The sequence below is a fragment of the Hippopotamus amphibius genome, chromosome 12, assembly GCF_030028045.1.
Source record: "Hippopotamus amphibius kiboko isolate mHipAmp2 chromosome 12, mHipAmp2.hap2, whole genome shotgun sequence".
Classification (NCBI taxonomy): Eukaryota; Metazoa; Chordata; class Mammalia; order Artiodactyla; family Hippopotamidae; genus Hippopotamus; species Hippopotamus amphibius.
In genome coordinates, this window is record NC_080197.1 from 26906824 (window position 1) to 26924192 (window position 17369).

Below are 17369 nucleotides of genomic sequence, written 5' to 3' on the forward strand. Positions count from 1 at the left end.
AAAAGGCTTAGGAGGCAACCAGGGGGTCCCACGACAATTCACAGATTATGGAAATAAGGTCCGGGGCGAGCACGTTTCCAAAGGGTCAAACCCATGCGCCAAAGGTGGGGCAGGATGGGCCCCTGACTCTCCACTGTGTGCACCGCCATCCGCCCTCAATGCCCTTGGAGGCAGGACCTCTTTAGGCGAGCTGAGAGGACTCTCCTTACACAGCATGGGGTCAGGTGTGGGGGGGGGAAGCGGTGTATTCCATGGAGCTCTGCTCGGAGAATACACAGAGCACATTTCTACTAGGTCAAGGCACCTCCACAGAGGATGGAAGACAGCATTGTGTTAGGATTATTGGAGCATCAACCCAGCTCATCAGCAACCGTCACCAGCAGGAACTGAGAGGGCACTCTAGGACAGCAGGCGAATGGCCAGGAAAGAGTCGAGCCCCAAACAGGCTCAGGGGACAGAGTGAATGAGCCAGCTTGGCTGGACAAAGGGCTCCTGGGGGGATAAGGGGAGGGGAGGAATAGTGGAAGAGGAAGGGGGAAAGAAAAATGGAAGCAGAATGCAGAATCTTAAATATCTTCGCCAGGGAATCTGAATGGGATGAAGAGCAATTATGAAAACTCATCAGAATAAGGAGAGAGGAGGAGGAAGATTGCAGGCTGGCCAGTGGTGTCCTAACCTAACCGTGTCGTGGCAACAGCTCAGATATAGAGACCAAAAGAGAGAGAAGAGCCAAAGGAAAGGAGTCTTGGAAGCCAGGAACCAGGGCAACTGAGGGAAACGCCAGAAATGTTTCCAGAAAAGGGGGCAATGAGGGAAAGTGGCTTCATGCAAGTGATGCTGGGCTATCCTGTTAGAAATAAAAAACAAATACCTAGAAACATGGGGACTGAAACTTGAGTGGCTACATCTAGGGGACAGAGAGAGGAGGAGAAACACACAGACAGGATGAGTCAACCAGGAAGACTGGGATACTCCAGAGCGAGCCAATTTGATAGGAAATGAAGGCCACTGAATATGGCAATGAAAGCTGCAGAGGTGTATTCATAAGTCCCTTTCTGTGAAGAATATATACCCATATATGCTAAAAACACCTGCATAGAGAGCCTGGAGAAACTCCAAATGTAATGACAGTTATTTCTGGCAGGTGAGATTATAGAGAATTTCTATAGTCTAAAATCATGCATTTCTCTATTTTTTTTTTAATTCAAAAAAGGTTCATACCAATCTTTAAGATTTCAAGGGAGCGAATGGTGAGTAGCAATTTATTCATCTGTGAAAGACCATTGTACAAGAGTGGTTGCTGGGAATTCCCTGGCGGTCCAGTGGTTAGGACTCAGTGCTTTCACTGCTGGGGCCCGGGTCAGATCCCTGGTCGAGGAACGAAGATCCTGCAAGCCACACAGTGTGGCCAAAAAAAAAAAAACAGTGGTTGCTACGGCATCGTTCATAGCAGCAAAAAATAAAGTGAATAACTATCAGTAGAGGAATGGCTGGATAAACCTATACCGCTGCACTCAGGACGTCACCCAGGAAATCAAGGATGAATCTGAACTTCAGCAGACGACTAGGAGGGATTTCCATGAATACTAAAGAGTGCACAGAATGATGCCAATAATTATTACAGAATGACAAATAGGTATGTGTTTATACATATAAGAACATGCGTGTACACATACACACATCTGTAAACAGGACTACCCTCAGTAATTATGGGGCCAAGAGCAAAAGAACACATATTGGTCCACAGAGCAAGTCATTTAAAATGTTTATAAATTATTATACTGCTAAACAGGACACATTCTATTCTCCTACCCGCACAAATACACTTTCATAACAACCTGAAGGCCAGGTTCAAATTTAGAATTCTTGAATTCCTCAGCTCACTGACAGAATTGGCAGTGTGGCCCCCAAGCCCTTTGCCCACCCCCACACCACCTCCATCCTGCTGAGGGGGCTTGTGGACGGTGGCATGTGGACGGACACCCCAGCCCATACACGCAGGTGGCACCTCCCCCACGCCCACACTGCTCCATGGCCACTGCAAGCAGGGCTGCCCTCAAAAATGATGCACTGAGGAATAGGCCCACAAAGACTCTGGAATCAAGTTCAAGGTGATCTGGGCAGGGATTTCCAGTACTTAGAGTTGGGGGTGAGGGGGCGGGGGGTGGGGCAGCACACCAGCAGGGCCTGAGTGGCCATCGGCTTAGCTCCTTGGACCTACCTCACGTGGTGGAGACGGACATGGCCAGAGGAGGGACAGAGTGGGACACCCTAAAGCTCGGCCCAGGGCAGCGGCCCTTCTTGCCTGGGTCTAAGGGGTACAGTACTGTCAGTACATGCAAAATGACGAGTACAGACACTCGGGTGCTGACACAGAGAATGGGGAGTTGGGGGCTAATGTGGCCAAAGAGGTAGGTCGAGAATAAAGGAATACAAAAGTCTGCAGCAACAAAAGGCATGTATATCACATTTATATTAAGCAGAAAGGCATGGGTATGTATACAGAAAATGAGGATATTATTTTGCTTTAGTCTTGGTTAACGTGTGATTAAAGTCAACATCACTGATGAGGGAGCCAAAGGCCCTGCCTCCGGGTGTGCTGGACTCAGGATCACTGCTTCCGTGGTAACCCCACAAGCATACGTAACCCGACAACCCCAAACTGCAGGACGTTCTACGAAGCAACCAGGTTTTACTCTTAAATTCTCAGTGTCATGAAGGAAGACTAAGGAACTGTTCCAGATTAAAGGGGACTGAAGAGAGCTAACAACTAAAGGCAGTGCGTGGTTCTGAACTGGATCCCACACTGGCGGTGGGGAAAAAGGTCTAAGGGCCATTATTAGGACCATCGGTGAAATTTACACACTACATTCTTAGATAATATTGAATTAATGTTGTTTCCTGATTTTGACAACTGTCCTGTGGTTATACAAGAGAACATCCTTGTTCTTGGGAAATACACACTTATTTAAAGGTAAAGGGACACAATGTCTGTAATTCCCAGATGGTTCAACAAACGTATATGATGATAAAGCAAACGTGGCAAAATGTTCACCATATTAGTCAGTCTGGGCAAAGGGAAGTCCTTTGTACTAGTCTCACAACTATTTACGTCTTTTTAATTATTTTAAAACTACAAGTTTTATGAGAGAAGTATGAGTTTAACCAGAAGAAAGGGAGGAGCTCTGTGTATGTTCGTCGACCGAGGCCACAAAGAGGAAAAAATATCGAGGGCAACAGAGACCCCCAAGAACAAAGCACAAGAGTAAGAAGCACAGGGAAGTACTGGTCCTGATACTGGAGGAAAGAGGGAAGATCCAGCTGCGGAGTTAAATGTCTGTCTAGAATGAGAGCAGGTAGATCAGAGGAAGCCTCCTCTGAAGGGAAGGGGGCCAGGGTGGGGGGGTCGGTACAAACCTGGAAACCGGGGTGAGAGCTTAGAACTGCCACTAGGGGAGCAGGCGAGGGATGAGAGAATAATTGGTTTGCTGAATAATAATTCGTTTGAAGGCATTTGTAGGGGCAGAGGACCTCAGGCCAAACGCAGTCAAAGCTATCCTGGAAATCTAGCTCAGAGAGGCTTGGCTCTCCTGTTTGGCCTCTAACCTCAGGCAAATGGATCTTAGGGCCCAGGCGTCCAATGTTTTGGAGACGACTTTAACCCCAAACCCTCACTCACTCTGACCCGATCTGCTCTCTGGCTGTATTTGACAGAGGCTTGTTGGTTTTCAACTTCCTTCTCGACTGAGACATCTTAATTGCCGTCCCCAAGTCCAACGTAGCTCCTCTATGAAGTCGCTGTGGAACTCCGAGGGCCTGCACCTGACTGCAGGGCCAGCTGGCCACACTGAGAACCAGGAAAATGAGATAGAATTCTATACGCAGAACACAAGACAGAACATCAGAATCCATTCCACAAACCATAACCACGCAGCCATGATTCATCTAATCTGAGACACTCTTTTTATTGATGAAGTTGCACTTAGAGCAGACAGTGACAGGAGGCGCTACAGCACACACCAGCGGGACGAGGGTGAGTGGAGGACAACCCACAGGACGAACACCGCACAGAGTGCCCACCTCTCATGGAAACCGTAGAAAACACCCAGGAGTACAATGATAAAGCAGGCTTCACCAAAACCAAAAGGCCAACTGGCCCCCACAGTCGGGGGACAGTGGAAGTGAGGGCACAACAGCTCTCTTAAGATGAGCTGCACGAGCGCCAACTCTTTGGAAAGAGGCAGCATACATGAGCACTGTGTGTGAGATGGGGGGGTCTCATAGGCCCAGGCTTCACGGTAGGCCTGGGCTTGATGCAGCGCTGTTCAGTCTTACCCGGGCACAATTCAGCAGCGTGACTTGGCCAAAGGCAAATCTCTCAGGCAGAATTCAACCACGGACATGGATTCCAGACTTCAAGATACCCAGCTGAATCACATTTCATGATGACCTAGATGTTACCAAAACGTTAACTGATCACCAAGCCAAGACCCCTCCCCAGAACAGCCACATAGAGAAACACCTGCTCCCAGTTCATCAACAGTGGAGACAAATGATTTTGTCACATTGTAAAACATGAAAAGTAGAATGGTTCAATGAAATGTCATAAAAGACACAGGTCTTTTAGAGTTTTATTAAACTAGATATTAATAAACTAGAAGGGTTTATTAAAAACAAACAAAAAAACCAAAAACAAAAAACAGAAACAAGGCTTGATGGCGCTACATCTGACTGTTCCCCACTGTCTTCTGGCTTGGGGCTTTCATTTTCCAATCCAGTGTTACCATTTCTACTTACAGCGGCCCCTGTGTTGATCAACACTTTTACATGGGCTTAAATATGCTAAATTCTACCACAATAAATATAATTTTCCTTCCAAAGAAGAAACATGACAATAAGGGGAAATAGTACCATGCATTCCACTTTTTACATAAGGAAAAGTTCAGAAAAACCCCACCTAAAACAAAGAAAATCACGATCACCAATAACTCAAGTTTTAAAAAAACAGAAGCGGGAGGGAGGGCTTTTTTGGGGGGGCGGAGGGGGAAGGATAGGTTGGAAGACCACTTACGAGGCTTAGAGCAGTGCCCATTTTCTAACATGTATGAAAGATATGAATATTTTACTTATTTTTTAAGCTCTTTATTTGAATATAATTGCTTTACACTCTTGTGCCAGTTTCTGCTGTACAACAAAGTGAATCAGCTGTATTTATACATATATCCCCATATACCCTCCCTCCCAGACTCCCTCCCATCCTCCCTATCCCAGCCCTCTAAGTCATCATGCATCATCAAGTTGATCTCCCTGTGTTCTGCAGCAGCTTCCCACTAACTATTTTACATTTGGTAGTGTATGTATGTCAATGCTACGCTCTCACTTCCTCCCCACCTTCGTCCCACTCCCCACCCCGCACCCCCCACCCCGTGTCCTCAAGTCCATTCTCTACATTTGCATCTTTATTCTTGGAGGGAGGGCATTTAAGAAGATAAAAAGCTCCAAGATAAACCGCTGCACAAAATAATTCTGGAAAAAAGTTCTAAGTCCTACTTGAGACTAGTTCAGGCATCACTTGCCAATTCTAAGGAGATTCTGTTCTGCTCCCTAAAAGGGCAGATAGGATGGGTGCTGTCGGAAGGCCTCAAGGACACCGTTAACTGCTCCGGAAGGCAGCTCCAGTCCACTTAGCATCAGTGCCAACCCTGTCTTCTCCAGCTTTACCACTGTGGGATTTAAAACGTCAAAAATTGTATCCTAACATACAATTTATATGTGTCAATTATTCTTCAATAAAGCTAAAAAAATCTGTATGCTTCTCAGCTTTATAAAATTTATCGAAAATTTTAAGGTGCAACTCGATAGCTAAGAAGAGAGGCTTTTTCCTTTCCAAAATCAAACAAGACAGAAGCCAGTGACGGTTGGAACTGGAAGGGACCCTGAGGATTAATGTCAAGATCACACCTTCAGTTGAGATCAACAACTCAGCTCACATGACATTTAAAACACTGCTCTGCCTACCACAACACACTGCCAAAGAGAACTCCAGGCTCAAATGCCAAAGATTTCAAAATACCATGATTCAAGAAAAACGGCAGATTCTTGGGATGGTTCAGTACCTACTTACCCATCTCCTCCCCCACAAAGAAGGAAAAAAATTAAGTCAGAGAGTTAAAAATTCTTAGGAAATTTTTTAAAATAATTTTTATTTCATTCAACACTGAATTATTGTTTCTTCTCTCAGCCTTTAAAATTAGTAAGGAGGGAGGTGCACACACAGGGGCAAGCTGGGATTAGCCTACAGCTACCTGTAAAAAACAGTTCATTCCATTCTTCCTAGTAGGGTTTAAAATTTCAAAGTAAAAACAGCAGTCATATATAATTACACGTTTAACTCACATTATTTTGTAGAAAAACATATACCAAAAAAAAAAAAAAAGGCAATATCAGGTTAGAAACCTTTAGAATGCTAAAATCCAGATGACCCTGAGGTATGCTGGATCTTAAAACCACTACAACTACTCCAAAATATATAAACAGGCCCAATCAGGAGAAATATAAATACAAACATGATAAAACAACTGTGAAGAGAGGAACGAAATCTAAAGGTCAATCAAGCTTAGACTAGGATAAACCGTGACAGATTTTGGGTGCAATACGTTTAGATTCTTGCACTAAATGGCAGTCGGATGTATTAGCAAAGGGATGGATATATTAGCAAAGCTCTCCCTGCAGCTTGCAGCCTGTGGGGAAAAAAGCCAAACACGTGTTGAACCACTTTTTACTTCACCTGTCAAAATCTCTTCTTTTAGAGTCAAAACATTTATTAGAACACAAGAAAATGTACACTTTACAAGCCATTTCACTGTCAGTGCGAGTTTTTTCAAACTTTCACAAGCAAAATGTACGTAGTTGATGCTGAGAAACACTGTGCTTTTCTTTGAACCAAAACTGTTTCTCAACGGATGAAATCCGGCCTCCGGAGGCAACACTTTGCTGGAACTGGGCACTCTCCCACTCTTTCCAGTGCCAGTCTCCTACTGGCTTTTACAGACCTAAGTAACTTTTCCTGGCTCAGAAGGGATCCTGGAGAAACCATCCTCGCTCATCTCCTCACTTAGCCAATGAAAAGCCATGCTCTGCAGACCAGGGATGCAGGGCCTGGGCGAGAGCCCTCATCTCAACTCCCGGTCCTTGGCCTCCCGCTCACAGCACTTCTCCCTCACAGCACTTCTCCCTCGTTCATTTTAAAGGTCAGAGAAGGGCTCCAGCCACACACTCCCTTCATATATTCAGTCTACCCACTTGCATGCTTGATCCTGGCTTAACGTTACTAAGTAGTCTACACTGCAATGTGTGAATCATCCATAAAGGCTGAATCTTTAGAGACTCATCTTTGTCCCCGCTGGAAACTAGTAAGAGCCATAAAGTCAGCTTTGTTTAGACCTACCCTAATGGACTGAATCCCACTATAGCTTCCCGAATCTCATTCTCCCACCAAAACTGAAAATTAAAGACATCAACAGATGGAATAAACTGCTCTTCCTCCTCTTTTTCATACCTGCAGCCAGCCCATCCTCACCAACGATTCCTGCGGAAAATATTCAAAGTAAACCAGGAAAAAGTTAAGGGGAAAAAACTTTTAATTTTTAAGGTAAGACATCTTACAGAATTCCAAACTGCTAACCGATCACATTGTAATTCTATCTCTTGATACCATTCACAAAGTTCTAGGCTTTGATAGCTAACCTGCTTTGCTTTTCAAATGATCACAAGACAAAGACCTGCCTCTCCCTACCTGCAGAAAGATGTCTGTGAAGGCTACTTTCATTTTACATTTCAGAACCTCAGCGCCTTCAATACAAAAGGAATATAGGTTACTTTACTTTTCAAAATTTATATATATATATATATATAGTCGTGGAATAACAGGCCTAGAACTCTGACTCTAAAGGCTAGACCTGCTTACCTAGATAACAAAATTAATGAAGCAACCTGACCACAACCTCAACAGAAAGCTCTGTGCTCCAGGCGAAGGTAACACTGCTTTCCAACTCAGATTCAGCCAAAAGGGAAACAGACAAACAGACTTTCACAAATTACAGCTGCATAACAATCTGGTTGAAGGCATCTGGGGTAATATTTGTAAGCATTGTCAAGTTCAATGTAAAAGGACAGAATTCCTCTGTGGGTTTTCTTTCAGACAAGGGCTCTGCATGCTCAGTTATACTGTCACATGTGAAAACTGAGAAAAAAGCTTCAAGTGTTAAGATATAAATATGAACTCATCAGGTTTTAAAATTTTATAACTGGAATGTATGAATTCAAAAGTACGACATAGTCGTAATTTTAAATCAACGGCAACAGTACCAGACCAGCAAAATGACTGGTGATTCACGAACACTAACCACAGGCTCAGGTTCAAAAGCAATTACTTCCACTCTGTTGATGGCAGTCAGATTTGGGTCACCCACAGACTAGCAAGCTAAACTGATTAGGCTGATCAGGCTTACAGCCTAGGTTTTGTCTGTAGACTATGGTGAACTACGGGAAACATCACAAAAGGAGATCCTCACACCAAATCTCATAAAACAATCCTTAAAGAAAAACTTCCCTAGACTCACTTTGATTATAGCAAAAGAAACTGCTTCCTTTCCAACACCGTATTATATTCTAGAAAGTAAATCCTGAAGAAAATACCTTTCTTTAAATCAATGAATCTGAATGATGGAGTCACTGAATCTTCATTTAAAAGAAAAAGGGGAAAGGTGTGTTTAGACCATGATTTCACTTGGGGGAAAAACAGGATGAAAATCATAGTCTGAAAACTGAAAGAAGCTAGACTCCTCAATACCCCCAAGCTGAAAATGAAACATTAGAAGAACTTGTTACTTATTTCACAAAATACTCAAAGCCTATCTTAAGGATCACCCTCCTGAATTCTGCCCTAAGTTTTTCCGATCTAGAAACAATTTCAGACTGGATCTGAAGAACCCAAGCAGGGCTTTCTACCGTTGTGGTCGCCTTTTCTGTTTCTCAGCTCAACCAGATCTCAACAAGCACCCAGTGAGGGAGGCACTGCAGCCAACATCATCATCCCTGTTTTGCAAAGTCAGGACAAGAAAAGAGATCACTTAGCTCAAAAGTCACACAGCCAGAAGGAACCTACAAGGACTCTAATCTGGTATCTCCCCTGCCAGAATTAGACTTGAACTTGCAGGCATAAATGTAAGGCCAAAGTACAGGTCTGAGGACTACACTAAGCCCAGGTCACCCGAGGTACATACTAAAATGCAGATTTCTAATCTCCTGACTCAGAATTTCTGGGACTGGACTTTAGAAATGTTATGCCAATCAAGTTCTACAGGTGATTATGAAGCCCATCAGTTTGAGGACCACCAGCATGAGTGAATCCTAAATCTAAATCCAGCCATCTGTTTACCTATCCTGCACACAACCCAGACCTTGCCAAGCAAAGCAAGCAGCTTATTCAAATTCACCGCACCAGTGACCTAACCTGAATTAGTCACACTGGAAGACTACGTGCCTCAGCCTAGAGAGCCAGGCCAATGCACGTACTAGGTCAGAGGTACACACAGTATCAGCTTCACTCTTTCCAAGGTAACTTCTCAGCTGACATTACCCAACATTATCTTCGCAAACTCCATGTACTCCTGGAGGTATCATCGTGTGGACTACCAGCACACGTGGTATCCAATTTCTTCTTGAAGGTGCATAACATTTTAAACAAGGTACCATACCGGTAACTCCTAGAGGAAGTAATGTGGATATAACCCTAGTCAAAACCATCACCAAGCTGGGTTTACAGAGCACCCATAATTGTGGTGGGTCCCCTAAAGATCATACAGAAAACTACCTTCTGCCCATTTAACTTTATTGCATACTGAAAATGGCAGCATGTCGCCTTTTGAACTCATTTCTTACAGCATAGAATTTTAAAAGAGAAGAAAAAATGGTGATAATTTCAGGTTATGTTATAGATGTGACTGTGTTCACTGCCTTTGAAACACACTTTCATGAAAAAAAAAGTACTGCCCCATGGTATCCACTAAGCTCTGTCCTGTATATCTCTGGAGGAAACAGCCTGAAAAGGTTTCACTGTAGCTAGGCCAAGCCCTGGACTTCTGAAAGACCTCTCACAGTAATATGAGAGTGTGAAACAGCAGGAGGCTGAGAAATGTACTGTGAAGAGTGGAGAAAAAAGAAACAGCCTTAGAAGTAAGCACATTTGAAAAAAAACAGTGAAGGATTTCAAAAGATCAGTCCTAATTTAAGAAAGAAGCATGGGTACCTTACCATCTGAAGCTAAAAGAATATACCCAGGGCAAGACAAATTTCAGAAGACATGACACTCTTGAAATACAGAATTTTATTTAGAAACTGTTTAAAGTAGAAAAAAACCCTGTCAAGAAAGACCAGGCGGAAAATGGGTTCCCAATAAAATGGAATTTTAGGGCAACAAAAGTCTAAAAGGCCACAAAAGAGAAATAGCACCACTGTTATTTGAACAATGGCTGGTTACTTGCATTTTTTGGCATTGTTAATCACTGAATCTGGGTTTTCCTCTGAATTTCACACACAGCATGCACTACACAACAATTTTATCATAAAATACCTGCTTGCTACACACATTTCAGGACAAGCTACCACCAGAAACAAATCAATACAAATACATCAGGGACTGAACAATCTCAGTAGTGGGTGACACACATTTTGCAGAATTCTGCCGAACAAAGGAACTGAATAGGCTGTGGGCAAGGCAAATGAGGGAGTTAGGAATGAAATATTTTAAATATTAATAATTAATTCAGACATGGTACTGTATTTTCTGCAAAAGAAAATTAACATTTAGTAACACGCTAACATTTTTATCTCCAAAGAGATTAGTGCACTGGCAAAGTATTCCGATAACAGTGGTGGGCTGTGGACAGCAGGTACCAAAAACACCCAGCCTTGCAGATCCCAAGGTAGCGGTGGCCTTCAATGATCACTCCCTTTGCCAGAGGTCCAGAAAGAACTCGCAGCATGATCACCTGCCTGCTGAACTTCCACTCTAAGCAGCAAACTTTAAGGAGCCAAAGAGGAGTCCCCAGTGGGCAAGGGGAGCAGAGAAGAGAAACATGTTAAATGTAAACTTAAAAGACAGTAAAATGGGACACAACTCCCATTCAAATCCCAGAGATGTGGGCAAGTCCCCAAAAGTAGCTGTTAGATTTAAAAACTGGACACACCTCATTTCCCAAAAAAAACAAAAAAAAAACCAAAAAACCCCACAGTACACAGAAATATCAGGGATAACTGGAAAAATCACCAGAGAAATGTTCAATGAAAATCAAGCTCTTTGACTCAAAATGTCTCAGGGCTAAAACACACCCTCTATTCATCCAGGCAACAATGCCTCTTGCTTCTCAGCAGGGATGCAATTGGTCAAGGACACTAAATGGCTTTACAAAGCAACTTTTCAAATTTTCCTTTTGGACCAAGGTCTGGGCCTGTGAGGATCAAGTAGCCCTGTGAGGGTTGGGAACATCAGATCCCAAAGGTTCCAAGTTCTGACCCTTCCCTCCCAGACACAATGTCAAACACACAAAATCTCCTGGCAAGTTACATTTTACGTTTTGAAATATGAAGCATCTTTTAAATACTCTTAAGGCATTTATTTATTTATTAAAACGTTCTCTGCCAAGATTTCACATTAGCTTAAAATTCGATTCAGTCTTTACATCTCTCTACTGAGGTCTCCACCTTCTCCAGCCATCAGTGCTACCAGCATCCACAAAGTAAGCCCCATGGTCAGCCTCTTTGTTCCCTGGGTGAACCAACTAGATGTTAATACTGCTCTGCTACAAGGTAAAAGCTCCTAACTCAACTTATTGGAAAAGGAGTGAAACTTCTGCAAAGTGCACTTTAAGAAGAGGTACTTTTTGCTTATGAAAAGAAACCAGTGAGTCCTCTAAGAATAATAAAAGGGAATATTTTACAGTTAAGCACATGATTTGGAGTGAAGAATTCGGATGTTGCGTGGCTGGTCCAGGCTGTTAATACTCTTCTTGTTCCTCCTGAGGGCCCCCTTCATCAGGTATCACAAAGCCTTCCTGAAATGGGAAAATGAGAGGGGAAAGCTATTACTCAACACAGAACGAAAGATCAGTTTCTACTGTGGGTTCACTTTCTTCACAGTCAAAGCCTCTCAGAGGCAACGGTTCTTCCTGCCTCCACCACACACTCAGCATTTAATGGCATGAGATCAAGTGACTGCTATTTCATCAATTAGGTAGTGGAATCACATCCCACAAAAGGCCAAAACTGAGCACAAATCGACCCTCAATCTTTTAGGGGTGGTGGATGTGCACAGTTTCTGTTTACCCCAAACACCCACAACATACAACAGCTGCAAGGCTGACCTCACATGAGAAGCATGGGAAACACCAGACCCACCCCTCCCACCTCACACTCACTCCAGGGCATCTGGCATGTGCTAATGGCCACACTAGCATAAAAATTTAGACTTCTCCTTCAGCCCCCATCTTTTTTTAAACTAAATCTCTACGGCTAAATTACTTAAGATATGACTCCACTAAAATAACAGACTCAGACTAGATCAAGGACACCTGTACCTTCATCCTCTTTGTTTGTATCATCTAGCACAGAGCATGCCCAAAATTAGGATTTACTGAACAAATTATCAACTTTTCAGTCATCTGTCTTAATCCCCCCAAATTCACTTGATATGTTTAGAGCACAGTGTTAGTCATAGCACTAATGCTACCTTATATTTGTATACTGCCACATACTACAAAACACTTAGACACATACTGTAGTTTGATCCTAAAGACCTTGCTGGGCATGCAGAAGAATTACAGCCAGTAAACAGTGGACACAGCAAGATGTCAAGTCCTAAATTTAGGGAAAATCAGTTTTCCTTGTTCAGCTTAACACAGCATGATTAACATCAGCAGACCTGGCTGTGTAATACGCATGGATCCCAAGAAAACTGATCACAAGGCACTCTGGGGAAATGCACACTCCAGGGTGGGAGGAAAAGGGTACACTCTGACAGCTGTGGGCAGCAGACATCAAATAGGGGCCATGTGCCTGGCTCTCCAGGGCAAGCCTGGGGCCCTATTAAAAAGGAGGCAGCACCTCAGGCTGAGAGGTCCAAGCTGAAGGGGGTGGAGTGGGGATAGCTGGGTAAGAGCACTTTGTGGCACTCATGACCTATCAGTGGCCACAAACTACAGAAGCAGGACAGCCAGCCACCTTAGTGTCCTATGCCTGCCTCAAAGGCTCACAGACTTCAAGGCAGAGGCTGAAGCTGGGCAGAGAGAGATGCCCTCTCTGGCTAACTTTGAGGGTCAAAGATGAAGTCTTTTGATGAACCCTATGCTGAAACACAACAAGCATCAGTACTGAGTCTGCTGAAACCAATCAGATAAAATGTATTTTCTTTTGGGTGACAAAATGGCAAGAAAATATCCTCATGTCAACACGTACATCTGTGGCATAGAGAATGTCCACAATCCTCTGCAATACGGGGTTGTTTTCCCCCTCGTTCTCCTGGCAAATCAATTCAATGTTCCTTAGCTTTCCAAAGTAGAAATCTCTCTCTTTCTCCAAGTCTTCAACGGTAAGTTTCAATACGTTGACCTGCACAAAACACATTAGAAAGGATGAGACACCTGGCATTCACACACCAACAGCACATCAGATAAACTTCCAACCCAAAAAGGAGATGCGGTCTTTCATCAAACTTTCTAACAAGGACAAAACCCCATTTTAATGTCAATTTTCTTCAGCCCCAGATAAATAACATGGACTTGTTCATGTTATTTAATATCACAATTCCCAGGAAAAGATAGGCTACATCATGAAACATGCAGGAACTTCTCAGGGACTAAGACAAGATCAAAGAGAAAAACCCATGGGAGCCAGAGACAAATACAGAAGCAGAATCCACAACTTGGCCCAGCAGGGTGGCTGCCAATCATACACTGCGTCCTTACCAGGGCACTTGGTCAATCAAGTCCAGGTCTTTCTGCAAGCTGAAATCAATGGTAAGAGAGGGTCTGGACCAAGGGAGCAGGGGAGAAATGATGAGCCCAGAGGGGAAGACTAGCTAAAGATGGCTAATACTAGCCAAAGACAGCTAGCACTGAGGGGGGCCTAGGCATGGAAAACTCAATGATTCTCCCCTTAGAATGCTGGGGCTGGGGGCAATCCATGACTCAGAAGAAAAGCATCCTCTGATGAGAGGGTCCCTGCATCACTCTCTCTCCCAAGAGTTTCAAAAGGGAGAGAAGACAGCAGAGGCAGGGGGCAGACCCCACCACATTCCACCACTAGCTCCCCTGAGCATCTTGTCAGCTCACCACTCCTGCAAGATCTTCCAGATGCCCCACTGAGAGACTCTAATTTCCACAAGGGGACAATGAAAAAATAAATCTCAGTACTTGGGCCAGGACTCTATCCAGCCAGGAGTAATAGAAGTCATAACAATGCTCACAGTCCTTTGTGTTTTTTAAGCAGTGTGTCTTCATTCCAGTATATTCAAATCTATGACGTGAATTCAATTTAACACTCACTGAATACAAATTACACTGCATATGGTGCAGCATAAAATCCTCACAGGCCTTACAGACTAGGGCCCCATGGAAAACCAAGCCAGGGAATCAAAGGTGCAGCTGCTGAGGACAATTTGGGTAGCAGGGGATTCTGAGAGCCAGAAGCACCAGATAAATCTAGTCCACCTTCTGAATTTCTAACTGCAAAAACAAGCAAACAGCTTATCCAGCTTCCCCGCAGCCTGACGAAGAAGCCAGACCCAACTGAAGGGATCGAGACCTGTCCCTCTGTAACCTGCAGCTGAGAAGCACCCAGAGGTAAGGAGCAGGTGACTGTAACCACCAGGACTATTTTGTCAAAGATTTAATTTCAGTGTTCATCATCAAAGGCCTGAACAGACCAAACCAGAACCAAGGTTCTAGACACCCTCTTCGCTATTCCTTTAGCAACCACAGAAATCACTTTTAAAAATAACTGAAAGTTTCCATAAAGTACTAACACCACCTAGCCAGCAGCAAAACGAAATCATCCATCTGCCCCCACTCTCCCACCCCGCCCCCCGCCCGCTTTAACTGCTGTCTGTTGCCTTTCCTTAAACTATCAGTTATTCCCAAAGTGCAGTATGAGAAGGGGACAAAAGGGCAAGAGTTGACTATCCTCGGCAGTGGAAGCTGCCTTGGATCTTCAGCCCGAGGTCTGTGAGCCAGGGAAGAGGCCTTTCAGTCACATGAGAAGGAAAGGGAAGTCAAAACAGCTTAAAGAGGCACGGCAGCTTGGAGTCCACCTGGACACACACGTTACACAAGTGCCTCCCTCACAAATCCACTGAAACCTTCTCCGGCCTACAAATCAAGGGCACCAGAACCCAGCCCGATAAGCCCCACACACAAGGCCAAAGCAGCAGCCCTCCTCGACATCACTCAATAACTACGAATCCACAAGAAATAACCAACAAGCATACACAAGGTCATCAGCTTTCACGTGGCACTCCTCTGCTTATTTATAAGGTTATTAAAAATCTGTGGCTAGTAATCAATGTCCCTCTTAGAACCTTCTCTTACAGTGAAGTAATAGCTGTAACCTAAGAAGCCCAAGGAGAACACCTTGGACCTGCAGTGGCCAATACAGTAGCTATGAGCCACATGTGGTGTTTCGAGCACTTGAAGTGTGGCCGGTGCAACTGAGACAGGCTGTAAATATTAAACACACACTGGATTTCAAAGACCTAGTACCGTGTTCAAATGTAAAACATCTTATTGATGATGCCTTATAATGATCACGTCAGAACACTAATATTTTAGATATATTGGGTAATGCGTTATTAGAATTAACTTAACCTGTTTCTTGTTACTTTCTTCAACGTGGCTATCAGAAAACTTTAAGTTCTATATGTGCCTCATATTTCTGGTTTGCATTTTCTTTCTACGGAACAGCTTTGCTTTGGACTAAAATCAAAAGAACACTTCTCCAGGATGACTTAAGAATGTGGAATCGGGGACTTCCCTGGTGGTCCAGTGGTTAAGACTCCAAGCTCCCAATGCAGGGGGCCCGGGTTCGATCCCTGGCCGGGGAACTAAGATCCCACATACCGCAAGTAAGCCTGCGCACTGCAACTGGAGAGCCCATGCACCACAACAAAGACCCAGTGCAGCCAAAATAAATTAATCAATTAAAAAAAAAAAAAGAACATGGAATCGCTGCAGATCTCCCAAGGCTATAGAATACACTGCTCTCCTCTTAGCCCACTAAGCCCAAGTGACTCTACTTTCCACACCGGTCATGTCGCCCAGACCGCCAGACCTTTATCAAGGGCCACCACTTCCAATACTTTCAGGGTCAGAGATATCATGTAAATGAGCCATGGGAGTCAGTAACAGGCTGTGCTCAGGACTTCGGCAACCTGGAAAGAACCTAAACTCCTTCATATTAAAAAAATAACAATAAAAATCAAAACCCTGTGCAGGCCAAACAAATTAGCTCTGAGGCAGGGTTGGATCAGCTGGGTGTGAGCTGGGTCCAAACCCCAGCTCAGGCTATTTAACCTCTCCTAGCCACACTGTCCTCTGTAACACTCACATGGCTGCTGCAAAAGTGAAAGCAAAATGCTTAGTAGTGCACTGGCGCTCGCACCCTAAAAATGGTAGTATTGTTTTTGCTATTAACAGTTGTGTATTTCACCAAAAACATCTGACTCCTGTGAACTTGTAAAACACATTTCAGAACCTATCTCACTCTATTAAGACCACAGACAAGAACCATAATAATCACAACAGTCTTTCCTCCACCGCCATTTATCCCAAATACCCTCCTAGGCACTTGGCAAAACATCAGCTCATGAAACCCACTCAACTACCGTGAGCAAAGTATCAGCCTCACTGCACAAGAGGCAGTGAGTTCAGAGAGGTTAACTGACTTGCCCCAAGTAGAAGTTAAGTGGCAGAGCTAGGATGAGCCCCAAATGTACGCAACCCAGATCCAGTGCTCCCTCACACAGGACACCAGCTGAGCAGCAGTCCCATGAAACCCACTGCATCTTCTCCTGGGGAGCACAAGGCCAGCCTTGTGCTGGCCGTCAGGCCTTGGCACTGACACCTCTTTCCCCTATTTCTCACTGAGACTGCTGCCTGTATACACCTGTGCCTGGACAGTTACAGGGAAGGCTCCTTGTTCTCCAGGACTTCTGCACTCACAGTGACAGTGCCCAGAGGGTGCTCGAGGCCACCACAACAATGGGGATGGTGATCCAGTCACCTCCACACTCCCGAGGCACCTACGACCATGGGGCACAC

General features: G+C 44.2%; 1 protein-coding gene across 6 annotated transcripts in view; it reads right to left on the reverse strand.

Annotated features, from left to right (window-relative positions):
- Window positions 1-10370: 10370 nt before the first annotated feature.
- Window positions 10371-17369, reverse strand: part of MAPRE1 (microtubule associated protein RP/EB family member 1) — a 29442-nt gene continuing 22443 nt past the window's right edge. For 5 of the 6 annotated variants that reach the window (XM_057701868.1, XM_057701865.1, XM_057701869.1 and 2 more), the window contains 2 exons: window positions 13513-13665; window positions 10371-12113 (listed from right to left, as the gene is read on the reverse strand). In XM_057701868.1, the coding sequence (XP_057557851.1) occupies window positions 12057-12113; window positions 13513-13665 (210 nt within the window). In that variant the 3' untranslated portion in view covers window positions 10371-12056. The remainder of the gene's footprint in view (window positions 12114-13512; window positions 13666-17369) is intronic. The other variant, XM_057701870.1, reaches the window with a different exon arrangement.